Source organism: Patagioenas fasciata, chromosome 3, assembly GCF_037038585.1.
Source record: "Patagioenas fasciata isolate bPatFas1 chromosome 3, bPatFas1.hap1, whole genome shotgun sequence".
In the NCBI taxonomy this organism is placed as follows: Eukaryota; Metazoa; Chordata; class Aves; order Columbiformes; family Columbidae; genus Patagioenas; species Patagioenas fasciata.
The window spans coordinates 14,473,460-14,496,351 of record NC_092522.1 but is presented as its reverse complement, the minus strand read 5'-3'; the positions used below and the strand labels follow the sequence as shown (position 1 = coordinate 14,496,351).

Sequence of the window (22,892 nt, the reverse complement as noted above, 5' to 3'; positions counted from 1 at the left end):
TATTCCATGCCATTAGCATCGTGCTTCATATTTTAAGGAGAGTCGGGACTTTCTGGCTAGAGGGATGGACAGGGACAGAGATCTGTTTTGGTTCAACTCTGTTTCGCTGGAGTTCTGTTTGGGAGTTTCTTTAGTTCGGCCTTTTCCCACCCTGCCTTTTTGCCTCTGGGCCTTTTCAGCCTTTTTCTCTCTTCTCTCTCCAGGATCAGCTGTTTGGGACCACATCCTGCTTCCTGGGACTGGCTGCTTGGTGCAGACAGAATTCATAAGGAATTGCACTGAGTATCTTTTATTTTATATTCTATCTCCATGTTATATATATTAGTAGTAGTAGTGGTAAATTAGTATTATTTTATTATTCTATTAAACTGTGTTTCTCTCAATCTGCAAATTTCTGCCTTACCTTTTGATTCTCTTCCCCCATGGGGAGGTAGGGGAAAGGGGAGTGAGCAGTTATTGTGGTTTTCAATTGCTAGCTCCAGTTAAAGCACAACAGAGACTTTTGTGCAGAGAGCCTCCTCTTTGCCACATTGTGCCCAGAAAGCCTCCCACCCCCTGCAGTACACAAACCGGTGCAGGAATCTGCCTCTGATCCCCATTCACTGGCCCTAAGGTGTGTGTCATTGCCTTCCGTAAAGCACGGCCAAGATCCCAAATCTGTGCACAAAATGATAACATTTATTGAAAGAGTAATTTTTTTTTAATACAAAAGAAAGCTCTGTACATAGTACTGTGATTACTCCCACATCCTTCCAGAAACACAACCCTGGAAACTGGAGGGGAAAAAACAAAAAAAAAAAATCCCACACACACTTATGCGTACACACACACGCGCGCACACACGCACACACCCCTCAAACAAGTAAAATGAATTTAAAATGTCACCACACAATAAATGCCATTTCATCCCTGATACACAAGTGTTCTTAACAAGTCTGCACTTAAATAAAATACACCATTAGCGTTTAACCAGCAGTTGCCTTTGGGGAGCAGGGGAGGGGGTGCAGTTGAACACCCTGAAACAGCAGGGGCACTTCTGCCCTCCCGGCCCTACAGCTCTGCTCCACAACGCCAGCAGAAGCAAAGCGGAGCAAAGCCAGGCCACAGCGATGCGCTGGGGCAGAGGACAATGCAAACCCAACCCCATCCTTCTCCCTGGATGAACTCCAAGGTACCCAGCCTTGTTTTGGCACCATCACTGAGCATCTTTCATGCACCTAGCGACGGAGCACAGCACTCCCACACACTCCTTACTCTGAGAGCAAGTACACTAATGGGAGGCAGCACACAGCGTCTCACTCACCAGGATGGGCCACCCCACAAACCCTTCCCAGGCTGCAAAACAAACCAAGGGCTCAAAGACCATTTTGGGAGATCTTACACAGGGGCTTAGAAGGGACCTGTCCACATCTGTGCACTAGGGAACAGCTCTGAAGGGAGAACTACAGCTCAGATCATTAGCTAGGAGTTCAGGAGATGGCACCTGCACAGTGAGTAGGAATCAGCCACTGCAAGGCACTCACCCCCCAGGGAGGAGTGGGGATGCCCATATCCCTTAGGTAGTTACAGGTAGCACTGCTCCACACCAAGAGCAGTGACAGAACTGGTACAGGTCCCAGGACCATTAGAAAACCCAAGCCCATCTCTGGCTCCCAGGCACACTGCAAAGCCCCTTGCACCTGAGGGAAGGGGTTTCCCACTGCTAGAGACCAGCCACTGCTTCACTTGCCTTCTGCCCATTAAGCCCAAAATGATGGGTATGGAGTCCTCAGTACAGGTAAGCAGGAAACAAGCATCCCACTTGGTTCAGCTTGATCCCTGGCACATGCTGGTGGGTGGAGAGTGCAGCTTAAACGCTAATGCTGAGGGAACATGTCCAAGGTTACAATACAAACTCAAAAAGCAAGGCCCCTTTCCTGTCTCCATGCCCACCCACCCCCCTCCCATCCCCGTGGTACAAACCCCATGAAAACTGTACAGGAGCCAAACTTTTATTCCTTAAAGAATTACATAAATACTGAGTTTAACACTTAGAAAAATAAAGTCATTTTCTTTTTTTTTCCTTTTTTTTTTTTCCTCCAAGGCTTCTTTTGTCTTTAACTTAAAAAAAAAAAAAAAAAAGTTACAGTAGCTGCTTCTTCCCCTAAGGGTTCAGCAGCTTCTCTCACTTGCTCGCTCTCCCTCCAGGGACAGGGCTAGGTAGCAGAGCCACTCAGAGCAACTCCCATGCAGGACCACACATGCTCCAAGCCCTTCTGTCCTGGCTTTGATGAGCCTGCACAGGCTTCACAGCTGCTCCTCCACAGCCCAGGATGGCCTGCACATCACCCTGGGATTCAGAGGAAGAGGCTGCCACCTGCCCAGCAGCTCAGTGCTGCACGGGCTTCTTCCCTTCGACACTTGAGTTGTTTCTCCACCTTGCATCAGATAGAAATTTAGAAAGCACTGGCTGGAGCTGCAGGGGGGATGTGCGAAAGACCCAGCCACCATCCTCTGGGTGTATGGAGTCCACAAGCAGTGCGAGGGCTGAGAGGAAAGCGTGGGGCTGCACCAGCTGCAGAGTCCCCCCCACCCAGGAGGTCTCCAAGGCACCACTGTGCTCCTGAGCATCCATCCACTGACCACCTCAGCTTTGCGAGGGAAGCCACCACATCTGCCAGCAGCCCAGTGAGGAGGCACTGAGGGCAGAGGGCTCCCTGTAGTGCAGACAAGGAGGATGGGGCTGGTGCTGCAGGCTGTGCCCTGCCCAACCAGAAATGCACGTGCAAGCTGGCCACTTGCCCCTGTCCAGAGCCCAGGGTGAGCTGGTGCGGCCAGGACCTGTCACCCCCACAAAGGCACATTGCTGAGGCCAGAAGCACAGCCTCGGCCCACTCCACTCCAATCTGTGCCTGCGGCACAGCTCTGGGTCTGAGCTGAGCCCCATGCAGAGCAAACACTCATGGGCAAGGTGACTCAGAGTGCCCAGAGCCTCCTGTTGGGAATGGCCTGCAGTATTTATTTACAGCGCAGAGCAATCCTCCCCCATCAAGAGACAAATTTCTTTGGCTGGCATGAGACAAACACAGCTATTGCAGCATCCAAACACCACCAAGCCCTGCATGGCCCCAGCACAGCCCCACCACGGGTGGGTCATACAGCCCCATGTGCATGCCTGTGTGTATGTGTGTGGGTGGGTGTGTGTGTGTGCATGTGTGGATGAAGGAAACGTGAAAAGGCAACAATAAATAACTGGTGCAGTCTGTATGAGAAGGAATTGCCGCCAGCCTCGGCACTGGCACGACAAGCCAAGGACAGCACAAGGCCAGCAGCAGAGGCCTCTCAGTCACTCTTGGCGCTGTGTGAGGTGTCCAAGTTGACCACCTGCAGCTCCGTCAGGCTGCTGCCACTGCTGCTCTGCTGCCCGATGACAGCCATCTAGAGAGAAAAGGGAGGAGGAAGCACTGAGAGACAGACATCATGCCCTGAGACCACATGTGCTAGCAGCCAGGGTGGCACTGTCCCTTCTCAGCACCTGTCCAAAGAGTGCAAGACTTCCTCACCCAAGGGTGGGTGGCATTCCCAGGCCTGAGGACTGGTCCTACCCAAGGGAGCAGGTCTGCCAGATCCACAAAGCATCTGCAGGCAGAGGCAGAGCAAGGACACCCCCTGAACATGAGTACCACTCTGCACCTACCTGGTGAAGTTGGACAGCTGAGACTGGGATCTGAACGGTGCCTGATGGGGCTGTCAGGAACACTTGGGGGACGCCACCTGCACAGAGAAAGGGTGCAAATGACACCATCCCTTAAGCAGTACTCCCCGCATGGGTCCTTTCTCTGAGCTCCATGGAGCTTCCCAAGTATGAAGGTGCCTGTTTGCATACATGGAAGCATCCAAGGAAAAAGCCACACACGCTAGTTTGCCAAATGCTGGGAGAAGCAGGCACAAGCCCTCAACCCAAGTCTTGCCTGTATGGCTTCATGCTGCTTTGCCCCCCTCACGCAACCACACATCCTCTCCAGAGTCCCCAGCTCCCTCCACTGTCCCATATACCACCCATCCCAGCAACCCTCACCCTTTTTCCCCAGCAAATGGCTCAAGCAATCCTTTTCATAGCAGAAAGGTGGGATCTAAAAGCACGCATCAGACATCACCCTTGCCAGGTCTTTGTATAGTTGCTAGGACTGCTTAGAAGAAAATTCCTCAAAATCAATATGCAACATAAAGATACGCAAGACAAGAAAAATCAGGGTGTCAGAGCACTTAAGGGAGCACTGACCCAGACAGCTGTCTTACCCTGATCCTGGACCTGGCCGTGGGACACCTGCATTGCTGAGGGCGTCTGTGAGAAAGCGTTGAGGACTGCAAGTCCACCGTCTGCAAGGCCAGATGTGGGCGCGTACATCACCGCATGTGGGCTGGGGTACATCATGTGGCCACCCACAGTGGTTGGCACAGACGACGTCATGATGGTCGCTGGGAGGGTCACTGGCACCAGGACAGACTACACGTGAGCCACATGAAAGAAGTCTGCTACACTCACATGCCTGCTCGGCACCCCTCCCTCAGCTACCCTTGGCATGCTGGTCTAAAGTGTATGGAGGTACCCATCTTGCTCTCCCAAGCTCTTTGGGGAAAAGCCCCGGGAAACAGGCAGTTGAGCTCAAAGCTCTCTTTTAATAAGTCAGTACAAGATGACAGAAAAGCACAGTAGCCAGATGCCCCAGAACTGAATTAAACTTGACATACAATTTTCCTGATGAAGCTTCAATAAAGCTGTTGAACTGGATTCAGCCTGCAACCAGGCACTTGAACTCAGATTTTGCTGACAACAGATGTGTCCTCTGCATGTACAGTAAAAATTGCAAGTAGATGTGAACCAATGCCTTGTGCTAGGGGCAATGACGGCTCACTAAGAAACCATCTGAGAACTGAGCAATCTGTTCCCTGCTCCATGCTGCAAGAGCAGATGATACAGGGGCTGGCAACAGGGATAAATACACCTGGGAAACTGTCAGAAAGCCTGGGACATAGTTGGTCTGGAGAAGGATCCTGCACAAGGAGCAAGCATGAGGTCTATCAGCGTGGGTTGTAATCAGCAGTGGTCATGAAGGAAGACAGAACAAGGTTATCGTAATGTGCCAATTACCTGTTCCGCTGGAAGAGGTCTGGGTAAGGTCAGTGCTGCTGTCACTAGAGGGAGACGTTTGCTGTGGTGCCTGGTGCACCTGGATCGCCTGGACTGGGACCTGCTGAGCCATGGTACCACCTACGGAGAGAGATGAGTCCATGAGCTCAGCAGGGATACAGGCACTTTGGGTTATGAGAAAGCCTCCCCAGTCCTTCCCCGGCCATGCACAGCTCCACAGCGTGGCTCTGCACTGTGCTGGGCAAGGTTAGCCAAAAGCAGGACATGGCAGAAACCAGGTCCTGACACAAAGACCAGGCCAAAACCTGTTCTTTCCCGGCAGGCAGAGGCAAAGGAGGGGTTAGCTGGCCTACAGGGCTCCAGAGAAAAAAGGCCACAGCAGCTGTTGTCCAGCTTCCAGGCATGGGTCAGGAATGTCTGGGGGCTCTCCTCAACACTCCTGGTTGCATCAAGGCACAGCACAGATGATGTTGGGAGAAGACCCAGCACATGCCCCCAGCACTGCCCATGGTCAGCAAGCTCTGCCAGGATCATCTCCCTGCACCGAGCAGAACTGCCCAAATGTCCAGTCCAGTAGGGCCACACTGCCTTCACACTCTGGAGCTCAGCTCCATCCTTCACATGGCACTCAGGGAACAGTTTGTGATCTCAAGGACATCACAAGTGCTCTGTCCAGGGATTAGAGACCACTTGACCACCAGATACGCATCACAGAGCTGCAAGGGCACAGACACACAACCTCCAGTCCACTTGTTGCAAAACTCTTCAGTTCCAGAGATGGAGCTCAGCACAGGAAGCTCCCCTCAGGCTCAGGTCCTGTCTCCAGAGGGAAGAGCAAGGGACACCAGAGAGCAGGAATCACCAGCCACCTCGCTCAGACTGGGCATCTCCCCAGGCAGCAGACCAGAGAGAGAGACACAAGTCCATTATTCTCTCAGCTCCTCCAGATCACAAGAGAAATCCAGTCCACTTGTATGGGATCATGCTGTCTGCCAGGGCCCAAAGGAGCCATAAGTACTCCAAGAAAGCATGCGTGCTATCAGACTCATTGACTTGGGCACAAACAGGCAGGACACAAGAAATACTGTCTCACTTTCAGTGCTGGTCCTCAAATGATGGCTGCCCCCACAAAGGAAAGCCTAGTCCTGCTCTGAAACTCCAGCCAAGGGCATGTCCAGCCCCAGTGCAACACCTGGAGAGTCTTGACTCTCAACAAGAAATTCCTACTCCTACAAATTCCTACACAAGGCAGCACAGCAGCACCACTCCCTCCTCTGCTCTGGGTCTCTCCTAATCTATCCTCTGCGCTGTGGTTCAGTGACTGACTACAGAACCAAGTACGAAAGCAAGGGCAGCTGTTCAGAGCCAAATGTCAGCACCCAAAAAACATCTATGGGGCATCTGAGTCCCTGTGGTCTCCTTCCATCAGTCCTCCCAGCAGCACAGTCCAGTCTCAATACAGCCACACCAGGGACCTGTCTCCTGTGCATTTACTAGCCACAGGGCAAACCCTGGGGCAGTAGACTGACAACTCACTGCTTCCATTGGTCTGTATGCCCCAGGATGCTGCTCTTGCCTATGCCAAGCATTCTCTGCCCCGTCTGCCCATCTCTCCCCAGAAGCCACAGCCAGGGTGCCCTGTGCTCTGCCTCTCTGCAGTCACACCTCAGTTGGGGGTCAGCTCTCTGTCCAGGACCAGGATCCCCACAGATGCCTCCATCCCCCCACCTCAAGCAAGCGGAGGAGAAGCGAGTGCTGACCTGTCAGTGACATGATCTGCCCTCCAGCTCTGGCAGGGAAGCGGAAGACTGTCTGTTGTGCCTGCTGCAGCTGTCCAGCCATACTCATGACCACCTGGCCCTGCTGGCTGGAAAGAGCCAGGGAGTGCGGCTGTAACTGAGTGAGAGGAAGTGTAGGGGTCCCCGGAGAAAGGGAAGCACCTGCCAAAAGGAGGGAGAAAGAAAAGCTTTGTCACCACCAGCTCTTTTCACTCCCTCCAGGCTTCTTGGTGCTGCCCTGGGGTCTCACCTCAGCTCCCTGCCACCATGCCCTTCCCAACAGCAGGGCCAGCTAGCAGCACCCTAAGGAAACAGTCACTACATGACTCTTCTCCAGCCACTGGCCTGGCTGGGCTTGAGCAAGGAATCCCAGCCAGGTTCACCCTACAGCAGCAACCACTCTGCCTCCTCCTGCCACTAGGTCTCCTCTCCACTGGAGAGGGCAGCAACACACACCAGGTGCAGAGATGGATGGGTGGATGGATGGATGCAGTCCTCAGCCCCTAAAGGCACTGACCTGACATGAGGGTGAAGCCAGTGGGTATCGGCATGAGGCCTCCAGATGTCACTGCACTGGCTCCAGTAGTCTTCAGCACTGTCCCGTTGGCACTTGTGACGGCATTGGGGCTGATGCTGGCAGACACTGGCGCCAGGTAATTAGTGATGGGGAATGACGGGCCACTGCTGACCTGCATGGAGGTCGAGGTGGTGGGGGCTGTCTGGATGGTGGACGTTGTCCCCGGCAGGTTGGTGACAGTGAATGCTGGTTTCAGTGCATCCTGAGGAAGGAGAGATTGTGACAACTCAGATCAGCCATTGGATTCTGTCAACATCTGCCTGTGAGACCAAACCAGGTTCCATAGATTGCACTCCCATGCTAAACCATACCCCACAGCCTGCTGCCAGCACATGGAGTAGAGCCAGGGTAGCAGAGAAGAGTTGCTTGTACAAACATGAGGAGACCATGACCAGTAATGCAGCATGAGGAGAGATGGAGGGAGCTCAGCATAAACCTTGGATACAAGCCCAGGGCCACACAGGTCCCCCAAGAGACTTCCCTGCAAGACACCAAGGGATGAAGCAACCCTTCCCCTCCCCAGGAGTTCCCATAGCCTCCAAGAAGAGAACAGTCTCTTTTTAGCACACAACAAGCAAAATTAGTCCTTGCAGGGACAGACCTACAGGCAAACACACTGTCTCCTGTCAGGAATACACAGCGCTTCCCTTTTAGCAGGAAACACATGGCCAAGAACAAACACAGAACTGGTTCTTAAAGGCAGCTCTACACCAAAAGCGGCAAGGGAGAAGTGAATAAGGCCAAACCTAGACACCAAGGAGGCCCAAACACAGCCCTGACAGCTACTTGGGCAGGCCCTGGGGAATGCCTCCACAAATCTCCTGGAGTAAAAGGGAGAACCTGGCCAAGGGAAGTACCAATTTGCCAGTCCAGTAGCAGGAGATGGGCACAAGGCAAACGCTTCCAAGGGACCTCGCATGTGCAGGCTGTAGCCAACATACCATACTTCTGCAAGCAGCATCCGCAATGTCTGTCTGAGGACAGCATCGCCAGGGAAGTTGAGCACCAGGAGGAAAGGGGCTCTGCTCTGGGCCAGCACTAGCCTGAGCAGCTGGCTCTGGGAACAAGGGAGGAACATGTGTTTCGGGCTGCTGGGCACCTAACACCCCAGATTTCCACAGCCACAAAGCATGTGGCTGGACATGGCTTGAATCTGCAGGAACCAACCAAGCTCAGCATGATCCCTCTTGCACCTGGCAGCCACACTTCACCTAACACGCCTCCTTCCCCTAGATCCCCTTTCGGATACCCAGGGTCTCCACAGCCCCCTTTCCTACCCTGCTCAGCTGGCCAAAAGCAGACTGGAAATAACACTGCTCCACAGGAGACCATGCCACAGGCCACAAGGGACCTGCTGTCCTCGTGCCCTGCCACCAGAAAGCCTGGGAAGTTAAAGCTGCCACACTCCCACCCCTCCTGCTGCAGGCTGGTGGGCCCAGCTCTCCCACGTGCTAAGCCTTGTTCCCAGCTTGTCAAGCTGCCAGGAACGAGGAATTCACAGCTCAACGAACAGCTAAAAAAGGGAAGGCAGCCCATTTTGGAGAGGGGGAGCCAATCCCAGGAGCTCAGCTGTGCCCCAGAGCCTGGGGAGGGAAGAGAGCAACACCACTCTGCCTTGGCACCACAGTCCCTGAAGTCCAAATTAGAAGAGGCACATGATAACACAGTGAAGCCCAGCAGAGGCACTTTCCATTAGCTCAATCACAAACTCCTGCCCTTCCACATGGGACATGGAGGCTATGGGTGTCCTACCCACGCGGGTGACAGAGCAGAGCTCTTCCCAGCCCTCTAGGCTAGAGGAGCCATAGCAGAGCAGGCCAGGTCCTGCTCCCAGCTTGAAAAGCCAAGCTCCCTCATACCCAGATGTAGCCCTGAAGCTGTACACCCCTGAGATATAGTCCTCAAGTGGCCAGGGCTCTTAGCATACCCTCACACTCCCTACTCTCAGGGCTGGAGGAGACATACCAAAAGATTTACAGCACTCTACTCAGGGAGATTCCCAGGACTCCCTAGAAGCACAAGGACAAACCTCAGTATGATCAGAACAGCAGAGGTACTCAGGAGGGATGAACTATGCACACCCTGTCTCTACCCTCCCTACACTGCCACAGGTGAGACTCAGATTCTTCCTGTCTTTGCTGTAGCAATAGCTTCCAGAACATAAAGAGAGCTGGGAGAGACTTTGGGTCTGGACATCCATTGCCTTCTCCCCATGCCTGTCTGAGATACCCTAGAGCCCCATGGCACTTGGGCTCCCCCCTGTACCCTGCAAACCCCAGACTACATGTACAAGGCCAGCCTCCAACAAGAGCCAAATCATAGGTCACCTTCAGCAGCAGAGATTATCCAAAGGGTTGTGGACAAGGCCTGAGGCAGCACAGCAGTCCTGAATGCCTTTCCCTTCCTGATCCAGCTATACATCCACTCCCCACCATCACTCACTGCAGACTTCAGTTTGCAGAGCAGTGCCTGGGGAACCAACACACAGCAGAGAGGTGCAGCACAGTGGCAGATGTCTGCACACACCCACACCACTGGGCATGCTTGGTAAAGTTACACAGCATGAGTGGACCACAGGGCACAGCCCAGGCCATTTGATCCCCATTGTGGACCATAGTAGGTCTTGGGGCCAGAAACAACTCCACTCCACAGCTTCTGGGGGCTGCCAGAGACAAAGCTGTTCAGCACAACCCAGACGCCCCAGCCAGCATTATTACATGGATGTTGCAGGACGACTGGCCTTGGAGGTACATGGGAAAACCCAACCTAGTCTCCAACACCTGGTCTGCATTCCAGATGGGGCAGAAAGTCCCACCTTTCCCCCATCCCAAAATATGACAAGATCAGGGCTACTCTCATGTTCTGACCCCAACCTAGAGCCCCTGAGCTCCCTCCAAAATCCCCTCTCCCACATAACCACACCCAGGAGATTACAAGAGGGCATGGTATCCTTTGGGGTTCTCAAAAGACCAGACAGGTCAGTGCACAACAGTATCATCATGAGGATATAGCTGTGGTCTCCAAAGTACAGCACACCCCAGTCCCGGCCGCAGTCTGAGCTCAGTTCGACAGCACGGAGCTTGGGTTTGGCACAGCAGGAGCATCTCATAGATGCTGCTGCCTGTAGTAGGAAGGAGTAACAGCCTGGCTGCATGGCTCCCCCCTCTGCCAAACACAAGCAGGTTTTATCCATACAGAAGTCCAGAAAGCAAAGTTCACAGCAAGGCTAAGGAAGAACTGCCCAACCCTCTCAGAACATCCTATGTGGCTGGACTTAACAGTCCAGACACTTAATTCCCTGCCATCTCCCGCAATGAGGCATCCATAACCCAACTCTGTGTACCACCTATCCCTCAGCAAGGATGCCAGACATCTAGCATGGCCCACCCACAGGCTCCCTTCATCCTCAGAGGGCTTCTTGGTCTGTCTGAATTGGGTTGATCTCTGCCAGAGCACCAAACCAGGCTTCCAGCCCTGCAGAAGGCACAATAGGACTGAAGAGGGTCAGGGCAGGACTGTTCCCAGCCCCACAGAGTTTGCCATGACAAGAACCTTCAGCAGGCCAGGGGTGGGTTTAGCCCAAACGTCAAGGAGAAGACAGGGCCACAGAGCTCCTCTAGCCCCAACCAGATGCCAGCTGTGGCCACAAGGCACCCCACACTCAGCATTACCATTTGCGAGTACTGGAATGGAGCTTGTAGGACACTAAGTGGGGCTTGCATCAGAAAGCAGGCAAAGATAAGTTGTATTAAGATTCTCCTCTGCCAAGTAACTGCACCCCAAGAACACACTTCTTTTGGGGCCATCGAACAGTATTCTCAGGGAAAAATTTAAAGTACATGATGTGGACAAGCCCCATACCAGAGACAGGTCAGCTGCCATACACAACACTTACTGCACCTCCAAATTACTCCAGGCACAGGTAAATTATCTCATTACAAAATTCCCACAAGACTTGCCTTTTCATCCAGGAGAAGCCCAAGAGACACTAGTCCTTACAAACACAGGCTGCACAAGGGAGAAACTGCATCACGCCAGGTTTGGACAGCCACGACTGTTGTTGGGCTCCCATCAGCGGGAAGCCTTCCCAGGGACTGCTGGGCTCCAGCACAGAGTACTCCAGCCAGCAACACCTTGACCCACCACAGCTCCTCTGCCTGCAGGGATCTCTAGGACTGCAGAGATTTCTCAGGGCTCAGCAGTGAGAAGATTTTGCTTGGTGCAGCACTGCATATGTGTGGAGAAGATGGCATGGAGGAATGGCAGCTGCCAGGTACCCAGCAGCACCATGACCAGAACTGTTGGGCTGCCACAGGATACAAACACACATAAGAACAGCCCTAACAGCCTCAGACAACATGCTGAGCACGCCTCAGGGCTGCACTCGCTGCCTTTGGGATTACAGCAGAGATCTCAAACACCCTTCTCTCCAGGTTCTGTCTGCTAAATGTTTAGTGGCTACTGTATAGCAAGGATGCTGCCATGGCTTGCATACAGTTGGCTGGATGGCTCCTAGAGCAAGGCCATGGTCAATACAGAAAGACGCTTTCGCAGCAACCCCAGTACCCATGCCATGAGCACAGGTACAGCAGAGCTGCAGCAACTTGCAGCACCCAATAGCACAGGCCTGGGAAGCTGTGGCACAACCCCCAGTTCAGCATGTCCTCTCAGTCTTGCACCACAACCTACCTCCCTTGCCTCCCATCTCCAAGTATCCAAGCACCACCCTGCAAAGGAGGCACAGGGATACAGGAGCCAGCTTTCTTGCAACAGCTCCAAGAGCACCCAGGGACACGGGGAAAAGACCTTCCGGCAGAAAAGGGCTATTGCCTGACTCTGCACCCACGGCTAGGCCCTCTGTAGCACTCTGGGCAAGAGGCCACAAGTAAAGGCGGCAGGCAAGGGCCAGCGCCTGCAGGGACACCAGGCAGAGAGCAGAAACCGCCTGTCCAGCCAAATGTTTCCATTCCCCATGTCCTCCCTGCCCCCTTCCAAAACAGCACCAAAGCAAGAGACAGCTGCAGCTTATAAGGAATGTGAGGGGCCCTGCCAGGGACTCTGGCGAGGGAAACCAGGCCTTATAAGGCCATGGAGGCAGAATCAAATTTTTATCAATGAGTGCAAGAGCATGGAGACGCCCGCGGAGAGATAACAAGGCTGAGAGCTGGCTGGGGGGTGGGCTGGGCCCAGTGGGGAGCCCTGATGCAAAGGCCAGGGCCAGGACACCTGCCACCCACCTCCCTCCCCCTCCAAAACACCACTACCACCAGTCAAGTAATGGAGCCAGCCCTCGGAGCACAAGCTTGCTGGAGTTGCAGCAAAAGGGGACCCATCCTCAGCTCTCCAAGCTGCTTTTCAAGGAGGGCTGAGGATGACCACGGCTCCCAGCATAGCCACACAAGCCGTGCCCTCCAGGGTGCCCAGGCATGTGGCTGAGCACAGGAACGTTACCTTGGTCTCCCCACTGCTGTCTGACTCGGACACCTGGTAGGTGAGGTCCGTCTCCTCGAAGCCTGTGGCGCTCATGCGCTGGTCAGTGGTGGGGTCTGAGCGCGGCGGTGAGTCTGGGGAGTTGAGGCATGTTTGGATCAATGCCTTCCCCGTCTCACTGGTGATCATGGGCTGCAACTTCCGCGTGGCAAACGTGTACACATGGCCCGTCTCACTGGCCACCAGCAGCAGGACTTGAGTGCCAGTCAGTGTGGAAAGCTCGTAGGCCTGCCAGCAACACAGGGGAAGAACAGGGAATCACAAGCAGCAGGAACGCATACAGTGCAGGACAAGAGTCCCTAGCATATCCTTGTGCTTCCAGCATGGCACTCTTTCTGCTCACACCAGCTCTAACTCTCTGCCACCCCACAGGAGCTGTGGCCACTAAAACTAACTCAAGATTGGTTCCCTACATGTTGAAGTTCCCTGTGCTGTGTTCCCATCTCCTTTAGTGTGCCCTTAGGGAATGTGCATGACAAGACGCCACGGGAGAAGAGTGGCTGCTCTGAAGAGTAGGCTCGGGACATGGGGACACTGGGCTGTCCCTATTCTGGAAATCCCACCTGTGTCTCCAGAAAGATCTAGATGTCTCCCCCCTAAACCTCTGCCAAGCCATGTGAGAGGATGCTATTCAGCCCATGTGTCTCTGCTACCTCCTGTCCCTCACTGACACCCAGCCAGACAAGGACCCAGATTCCCCTCTCTGTATTCAGAGTCCTGAGCAGCCCTACCAACCAGGACTGACCTGTGGGCTAAAAAGAACACTCTTCATATGCCATCATGGCACACTCAGTAGTCTTGGACAAGCTGTCACTGACAGGATCTTCTCATTCTGCATCCTGCGCAGGCAGGATGTGCCCAGCAGTACCCCAGAGCTGTTACCACCTTCCCAGTGTGCGTGAAGCCCAGCCTGGCTGGGATACAGCACTGCTCGGTTGTTCAGAGGATGCTACAAGCACCAACAGGGATGCAGATGAGCCAACAGTATCCAACTGCACACAAAATCTCCCGTTTCTAATCTGTCTTTGCACAACGGTTCCAGTCACCAGGAAGCATGGAAGGCACTCCGGGCCAACCGAGACATGGTGCTGGCCCCTTTCAAGGCCAAAGGACCCAGCGCGGCTGAGGCCTTGGCAGGGCATCCCGGCTGTGCCACAGGACTGGCGCAGGACCTAGCAACGGCTCACGAAGAGGCAGCCCGAGGACTCCCGGGGCATCGGGCAGCTCTAGCCGAGGGCTGGAGGCTGCACCGGGACGGGCCTCCCCGAGCGCAAAAGCTGTGCACCGGCGTGTGCACCCGGCATCCCCTGAGTTGCGTGAGGACCGTTCTCGCTCCCGACTGCCCAGGTCCCTGACCGGAGCCCCGCGGACGCCAGGGGCCAGCCGCAGGCAGCACCCGGCCCCGCTGGAGGCTCCCGCGCAGCCCCCCGGAAGAAGCTGGAGCCGGGCCGCCTCCCCGCGCGGGGCCGAGAAGCCGCCGCCGTTTCCGGGCACAGCCCCGCCGGCCGGCTCCCCGCTCAGCCCGGCTGCGCACTGCCCAGGGCCAGGGCTGGCACTGGGCCGCCGGCCACGGACAGGTGGGTGCCAACCGACAACCTCGGGCGCCCCTCCCCGCGGCCGCTCGCCACCCCGGGGCCGCACCTTCTTCATGATGCCGGTCTTCCTCTTGCTGAAGGTGGTGTAGCGCCGCAGCTTGTTGTCGATGAACTCCATCTTGATCTTCACCCGGCCCCGCGTCTTCTTCCCGGGCTTGGCACCACTCACGGCCCCGCCGCCCCCGCCGCCGCTGTAGGCGGCTGCCGCCGCTCCCGCCGCGGGCCCCGCCGCCACTGCCGCCTCGGCCAGGCCACGCTTCACGCCACGCCGCTCGCTGCCCAGCTCCTCCTCCTCGGCCGAATCCGAGTCGCCCTCACTGCCGCTGTACAGCGCCTCCCGCTCCAGGCGGCCCCCGGGCGGGCCCGCCGCCGCCCCGCCGCCGTTCGCCCCACGCGGCACCGGTACCGGCGACCGGCCCAGCCCCGAGCCGCGAGCCAGCGCGGCCGCGGCGCCGTTCCCGGCCCCGGCCTGGCTCGGTAACATCGCGGCGGCGAGCGCGGGTCGGATCGGGTCAGGCCGGCCTCGCCATGGCCCCGCCGCCCGCTCCGCGATCACGGCCCCGCTCCGCCGCCGCCCCCGCCGCGCCGCGCCGCCCCCATATAAAGCGATACAATGTTGCCTTTTATGGAGAAGACGCTCCTTATATGGGGCGAGCCGGCGCCCCGCCGGAAGGCGCTACCCCATTGGCTGACGGCCGCTAAGTGCGGGCGCCCATTGGCCCGCGGCTGGCTTTTGATTTGCATTCGTTCCGACTGCGCTCGCGTCACTCTCAGATTGAAACACGCAGGGAGGCTCTTAAAGAGACAGGCACGCCGCGCGGCGCGGACGGGGCGGGCCGGCCGGCCGGCGACGGGTGCCGGTGGAGTGCTCCCGCTGCGTACGCCGGCACCCGGCCCGGCTGTCTTGTGGCTGAGCGGCGGAGGTTGGGCTGAGACACCTGCTCTTCCAGCTCTCACTCCCCTGTTACTGCTGCCAGCTCCAGGAACTCGTGTCCTCGTAGGGGACACACCACGTGAAAGAGACCCCTTGCCTTGCCGTCTTCAGGATACAGTAACACCACTAGTAGGGCCACCTCTTAATGATGCCACCAGGTGTTGCTCCAGGCAACCCTCCACCGTTCCCACACCCGGTAGGTCTGTGTCTGCCTGGGGGTTGCAGGGTCTGCCTAGGGTCAGGAGAAGGGGCTGCAGAGGCATTGAATGGGTCGGGGGGGCACAAGGGTGCCTAAGGCACTGGACTGGGCAGATATGACCAAAATACACATTGCCCAAGCACAAGTTGACCACTGGCCAGAAGAAGAAGGATGGGCCCACAGGTACCTTTTGAGTCCACAGGAGGAGAGAATGGGGTCCTGGCTCACAGCGTCCATGGGCAGGACAGACTGACTGAACACTTGTCACCCGAGGGAATGGCTGGGCTGGCCCCTGTACACACACAGGGACCCATGTCCACGCCCACTGCAGCTCAGAAGGTTCCTAGCGGGTGGCACAGGCCATGTATTCTGCTCAGGTATGAGCCAGGATCTCCACAGGAGGGGGACAACCCCCGCAGACAGGACAATTGGGTACAAGGCAGTCTGTTTGTGGGTTAGCAGAGGTGCAGGAAGGACCACACAACCCCAGAGCTTGAAGCTGGGAGGACAAAGCCACATCCTTGGCTGAGAAAGAGCTCTCCCACACCATATCCTACAAACAGGAGCTGCAGCCCAGGGCAAGACCTCACTTCTGCCAGCACCAGCCCTGCCACAGACCTATTTTGCCTCCTGGGCACCCCGTGGAGGGTTCTGCAGCTTGCACAAGACCTTTCCATATCCGTCTCATCACTTAGGACATGCATGCTTGCCACCAGCCTTCACAGCTGTCTCCCATTCTCTAGGGCTAACCTCCTACAGAGCAAGAGAGTAATTGCAAAACCAAACACCCCCCTCACTGCTGCCACCGCCTCCCCCTCCTCCCCGCCAGCCATGCTCCTCCAGTGAGCACACATGCCATTTATAGCTCCTAGCAGGGCTGCTGGGACTCACATGCCTCCCATCACATGCCCTGGCCACACTCCCTTTACTCTGAGCACAAACTACACCTGGCACAGGTGAGACAGAGGCCTGGCCATGTCACACCAGGCCGAGGAAGGGTCAGCAGACACCCTACATGGCTGGAGGCACAAGTTCAGCCGAGAGCAGCTGGCACATGGATCTGAGAGCCAGAGCCAGTCCAATCTACTTGCTCAGCACAAGTCTGCAACTGCTGCAGGTACCAGGATGTGGGTTCCTCTTGCTCATGGGGCTTCTACGTGCTCCTCCTTTCTCCTTCCCCTTGGACCTTTTGCTCTCCAGACTGTAGGATAGTCTACACAGGCAAGAGGTGAGAGCTAGCTCTTTTTGGGCTGGCTCATTCCTTCTGCTGCCATCTTCTCCCTTCCTAGCCTCATCCTGGGAATGCCTTATGAGATACTTGTCTCACCTGTGCTCTGGATATGACCAGAACATCAGCCTTCCTCTGAGCTTCCTGGGGTTCTAATCTCTCACCAAGGCATCAGACACACGTTGTAAAGCCAAGCTCTGTTCCCCAGGGCCACTATTAGCCACAGGACACAAAGTTTCCAGCAACACAACCTCCCTAACCAAACCAGCAACAAGTGGCAGTTGAAAACAGCTTGAACCAGGTTTTTGGCCACTTGACAGTCCCATTTCATCTTCAGGGCTGTTTTCACAACCACCTAGTCATAAAATTCACATTTCTAACAGTCTTTTTTACACAGCTGTGGGCACAGCACTTGACACAGTGTCATAGAAACCTCTTACCCAGTTACCACCGAGGATCCTTCCGGACAAGCTGCTGCCTGTGCCAGGGCCACTATAGCATCAGCCCTGCTGCCAGTTGCCTCCAGCATCATCCCAGCCATCCACATCCCCTTTGCATCCCTATTCTAGGCCATTGCAACAAGTACTTTCTGCATCCTTTTTCAGCTCTTTCCAGCTCTCTGGGGAACTATTAAACACCCTCTGCACTCAACACTGCAGTTGTGATGGTTTCTATCCTGTTACTGGTCTTCTTATCATTGATACTTCAGCAGATGGTCTTTTCTAACAGCCAGATCTCTTCTGTCAGCAGTAGCAACTAGATCTGAGGTATTGCTGCTCACATAAAATGAGGTAAGGGCATTTCTTAATGTGTTGGGTTTTTTTGGGTCAGCAGAGGGGTGTTTCTGCCCTTCATACATGATATCAGGGAACAGCACAAGTAGGACCACTCCCTGAGGGGTGCCTAGTCAATACCTAAGGGTGACCCCATGCCTTCACTAACAGGTATAGCCCCACAGTACCTGAGCAAAGCAGAATCAAGGTGCTGGTAACAGGGCCCATCCACAGAGCAAGCAATGAACCAAGTCCAGTATCCACCCATTCACGTGATTGCGTGAAAGCCAGGACTGGATAATAAGGCCACAATATATGCCCAGAAGACAGGGCTAGAGGTAAGGCCAAAACAGGAACACCTACAAGATGGCTCAAAACAGAACTGAAGGCCCAGGCTTGAGCTTAAATGCAGCTCAAAAGGGTGGGAGGTCCTAGCTGAGGCTGCTTAGGACAATTAAGGCTCATTAGTTCTCCCACAGGTGCCTGACACAGCTGCATAAGAGCCATGGGGCAGCAGATGAAATCAGAGCAAACCAAAAAGCTCTTCTTCAAGCTACATAATGGATCTGTGCACTTATTGTCCTGGGGTGCTCACAGCATGCATAGTTATAAAGGGATAAAGTTGTAAAGGGATAAACTTGGATAACTTTCTGGAAAGAAAAATTATCAAGGGCTGCTGAAAATGCCTGGTTTGGAGATCCTTATGCTTTAGGGATTTGTTAGCTAGGACAGTGCCTACCTCTTACATTGTTCAGTAAATGTACAATTTTGGCCACAGCTGGTGGCTTTCTGCTGTTCTTTCTGGCCCTGGATATGACAGGTTGTCTTCCTTTCAAAGTGGCTTTTTTTTTTTTTTTTTTTTTAACAAGTTCATTCAACTTTGGCTGAGGAAATTGGATCACACCTCTGTAAACTGCCCAGGTCCTTTCATTCTCCTGCAGGGGCTCTGGTTTCCTGCTCTCCTCCACCACACATTGAGCTAGGAGTGTATTTGCTCAGCTTGCTGTTTCCAATTAGTTTGGCCAACACATGTCCCATCCCCAAGGATATAAAACTTCATAATTACATCATTCACAAAAATATACTATCTCAACCCCCATCTTTCTGAACTCTTTGGGTCTGCAGTTTGTCCTAGCTTTGGTGCCTTTCCATTTGTGTACTTTCCCATAGTCACCAGGACTTGAGTCCCCAGGATGTGTTGGCATAAAGTTGAACACCCCATCCTGACATTGTTCACAGAACCAGCCCACTGCAGCCACGTCGTTTCCTCCCAGTACACAGAGATACCTGTGTGCATGAAGCTGACAGAGCAACGATGTCACTCCAGAAGTCCTTGGCATCTCTGTTCTCCAGCTGTGGCATCACAGCGATGCCGCTTCACTGGGCCACCACAAGTGATGGTGCCTGGTTCCACCTCCAGCCCACCCAGGAGCTTTTTGAGGGAGCACAGCAGTAGTCCTGCCACTCTGCCTGTCACAACACGGGGCAGCAAGGTGGGAGGACGAGGATTGTTCGCTGTGTCTGAGATGCAGAAGGCCTTCACCTGGGACAGAGACTGAAGGTCACTCACTGATCTGCCTGTCATCTGATGCTGTACAACTGCCCTTCCCTGCCACTCATCTCTCAGCCTTTGAGGAAGAGCACCAAGGACCAGGATGAAGTAGGTAACCCCTGCTGAGGGATGAGATGCTGCAGTGTAGGAATGCCTCTCCATCTACAAGGATCTAGTATCTACCCCCAAGTGCCCAAAGAAGCCGTTGCAGAACCAACTGGGAGTATTTCTGGGGCAAGTTGTGCTCTAGAGGTAGAGAACACCACAGGGATGCACAGGCAAAACAAGATATAATTATCAGTAATGTGGTTGCAGGAATCAGCCCACAGTGTACAGCTGTCCTGCCCAGAACACAAGCCAGCAGACACAAAGTCCACACGAATGGGACAGATGGGAGAGATGGAACAAAAGGACATCAAACAACAGCAAATGCATGTGAGAGGTCACTTGCAAGTTGGCGAGCATGCACGCAGCAGTGATACAGCACTTATACACTTCAAAAGGGCTGTGTACACACTGGGAAGGACTGGAAGGACCGACAAGAGGGACATGAAGCTGCAAGGGGGAGAGAGAGCACATCCTGGGACATCTACCCATAACAGCTCTGGGACTGCCTCAGACCTTTACCACTCTTGGGGGGAGCTATTTTTCCTAATATCTAATACGAATTTCCATTGTGCAGCTTGTGCCCATTGCCTCAAGTTCAGCCCCAGTAGGCCTCCTAGGAGAGCTCAGATCTTTATCCATAACCCCCTCAAGTCTGATGAGGAGCAGCTGAGGGAACTGGGGTTGTTTAGCCTGGAAAAAGGAGGCTGAGGGGAAACCTTATTGCTGTCTACAACTACCTGAAAGGAGGTTGTAGCATGGAGGGTGTTGATCTCTTCTCCCAAGTAGCAAGTGATAGGATGAAAGGAAATGGCCTCAAGTTGCACCAAGGGAGGTTTAGATTGGATATGAGGAAACGTTTCTTCCCAGAAAAGCTCATCAGGCACTGGAACAGGCTGCCCAGGGAAGTGGCGGAGTCACCATCCCTGGAAGTGTTTAAAACACATGAAGTTCTTAGGGACATGGTTTAGTGTCAGATTAATGGTTGGACTCTACAATCTCAAGGGTCTTTTCCAACCAAAATGATTCTATGACTGAGGCTTTCTTGTATATCACCTGCCCGCCCCTTCTTCCCCAAGCAGAGACTGTCAGGATCCTGCCCTTGCTCACAGCCATTGCCGCAGTCCACGCGTGACAACCGCAGTCCCCTAGTACCTCCATCCTGGCCTGGCCCTGCTAGCTCCTCGGTCCTGTAAGACACAGGAGGTGACATCTCCCATGTGAAAACACAACCTAGTGCTGGCTGCAAAGCTGACCCAGGGCCCAGGGGTGGGTGCACAAACCCCATTACAGAGGAGAAAACTTGCTGTGAAAGCTTGGCTACCTTAACTGGGGGGAAAGCCTGTCAACATGTCCTTAATCACTTACTTGCAGGGAGTCCTGGAGGGACATTTTCTTGAGACTATGACTGCCCAGAGAAACAGCAAGTGCTGAGGTGAAGTGCTCTGTCAGGGCACGACAGCCTGGGAATGGCATCTCAGATGCAGCTGGGAAGGAGGCAAAAGGGTTGAACACAGGAGAGACATGTCTGAGGAACCAGACCCCAACCCTTCTCAGGAACCATTTGGAGGAAAAGAGTCAGCCAGCCATCTGACAGCAGCATCTTCCAAAGAGCAAAAGACAATCAAACAAACAAAAAAAGCCTTCTTTATTGAGAACAGCACATAAAAAACCCAACAAAACCCAACCCTTCTTGGCTGCAGTACCCTCTGCTCAAGCAAATAAACTAAACCCACTCTAGGCTGCATTCCAGTAACAGAAATACTATGGTAGGGAGGAGTCAGCGTTCTGGAGGAGGGAGAAAGGGGATGCTGCCCAGAGTCCTCATACAAAAAAAAGGCACGGGGTAGCTGGGAAAGGTAGTGAGCTCCTTCATATGCCAGGCACTTTGTGTTCCTGCTGGCTGGCCTGTACCTGCAAGGCGCAGGGGTGGCAGGCATACCTAACACAGATGGACGGAGAGATGGATGGAGACAGACGCTGGGCCAGGCCAGCAGATATGCCCATGGTGAGTGGGGACAGAGAGCCTGGTGCTGGAGCCCAGCTCTCACTGGGTGAGGGGGAGCTGCACTCCATCCACGCCAGCAGCCCTAGGGCACCAAGCTGGGTAGCTGGGGAGCAAAAGGCAACAAGAGCTGTCTTTTTGGGACCCATGGAGGAGAGGGGTGAGGGGTGGGGCTGGGGTACACTGGCTTGTGCTTTGAGTCCAGCAGCTGCTGGTGCCGAGCTGCTCGCTGGCACACAGGGGTCAGGCTCAGCAAGGGGCTGCAGGAGTACCGGGGCCCTCCAGGCACCTACAGACCCCTGTCCACCCCACTATGTCCTTCCCCAGCAAGGGCCAGGTTGCTCAGGCTTTGCTGTCAGCTGGACTGTCCCCGAGAGCGGTGGCAAGCTCACTGAAGGAGGGTCGATCCTTGGGGCTGGGGGCCCAGCAGCGCTGCATCAGCTTGGCAAGGCGGGAAGGGCATCCCTCAGGGTGCGAGAGCTTTGTTTTTCCTGACTGCAGACCTGGTGTGAAAGAAAAGTCCAAAGGGAAGAGGTGTGATCGTCTCAGCAAAGTACAAGAGCAGCATCTCTCTATGTGGGCTGGAACAGCCTTGCCAGCCAGACCAGCACCATGTCATAGAATCACAGTATAGTTTGGGTTGGAAGGGACCTTCAAAACTCATCTAGTCCAATCCCCCTGCAATGAGCAGGGACATATTCAACCAGATCAGATTGCTCAGAGCCCCATCCAGCCTGGCCTTGAATGTTTCCAGGGACAGAGCATCAACCACCTCTCTGGGCAACCTGTGCCACTGTTTCACCACCCTCAGTGTAAAAAACTTCTTCCTCATGCCTGGCCTGAATCTCCCCTCCTTTAGTTTAAAACCACTACGCCTCCTCCTGTGACAACAGGCCCTGCTAAAAAGTCTGTCCTCATCTTTCTTAGAGGCCCCTTTTCAGTACTGAAAGGCCACAATAAGGTCTCCCTGAAGCCTTCTCTTCTCCAGGCTGAACAACCCCAACTCTCTCAGCCTGTCCTCAGAGCTGTTCCAGCCCTCTGATCATTTTTGTGGCCTCCTCTGGCCCCTCTCCAACAGGTCCATGTCTTTCCTGTGCTGAAGGCTCCGGAGCCGGACACAGGACTCCAGGTGGGGTCTCACCAGAGCAGAGCAGAGCAGAGGGGCAGAATTACCTCCCTTGACCTGCTGGCCACAAACCTTTTGATGCAGCCCAGGATACGATTGTATCAAGAGGGGATTGTATTGTGTCAAGAGGGGAGATGTCACACAGCCTGGCTGGCCCCCTCTACTACAAAAAAGGAAATATGCCACAATGCCAGGGACAGCACAGGTTACTCTACATACCTGCTAGCACCTCATCATCTGCCATTGGGCTGTAGGGCATCTCTCCATGCATGAAGACCTCCCACATGAGCACCCCAAATGACCACACATCTGATTTAGTGGAGAACTCGTCCTCCAGCACTGCTTCAGGTGGCATCCAGCGCAGCGGTATCCAGGCCTGGCGGAAGTGGTAGTACTCGC

At 54.5% G+C, this 22,892-nt stretch overlaps 2 protein-coding genes across 4 annotated transcripts in view; both read right to left on the bottom strand.

Moving 5' to 3' along the window:
* Positions 1-656: 656 nt before the first annotated feature.
* SRF (serum response factor) lies at positions 657-15,158 on the bottom strand. Of its 2 annotated transcripts, XM_065833739.2 has the most exons (8): positions 14,618-15,158; positions 12,938-13,204; positions 7,427-7,688; positions 6,892-7,071; positions 5,132-5,251; positions 4,279-4,470; positions 3,677-3,753; positions 657-3,417 (listed from the first exon to the last, which is right to left on the bottom strand). In XM_065833739.2, exons 1-8 carry the CDS (start codon positions 15,053-15,055, stop codon positions 3,322-3,324), a joined length of 1,632 nt encoding a protein of 543 aa, XP_065689811.1. In that variant the 5' UTR covers positions 15,056-15,158; the 3' UTR covers positions 657-3,321. The 2 variants fall into 2 exon arrangements, with proteins under 2 accessions (XP_065689811.1, XP_065689812.1); XM_065833740.2 differs by lacking the exon at positions 6,892-7,071 and having other exon boundaries at positions 14,618-15,156.
* Positions 15,159-20,988: 5,830 nt separating this feature from the next.
* Positions 20,989-22,892, bottom strand: part of PTK7 (protein tyrosine kinase 7 (inactive)) — a 43,685-nt gene continuing 41,781 nt past the window's right edge. For both annotated transcript variants that reach the window (XM_065834390.2, XM_071805822.1), the window contains 2 exons: positions 22,713-22,891; positions 20,989-21,870 (listed from right to left, as the gene is read on the bottom strand). In XM_065834390.2, coding sequence (XP_065690462.1) covers positions 21,710-21,870; positions 22,713-22,891 — 340 coding nt within the window. In that variant the 3' untranslated portion in view covers positions 20,989-21,709. The remainder of the gene's footprint in view (positions 21,871-22,712; position 22,892) is intronic.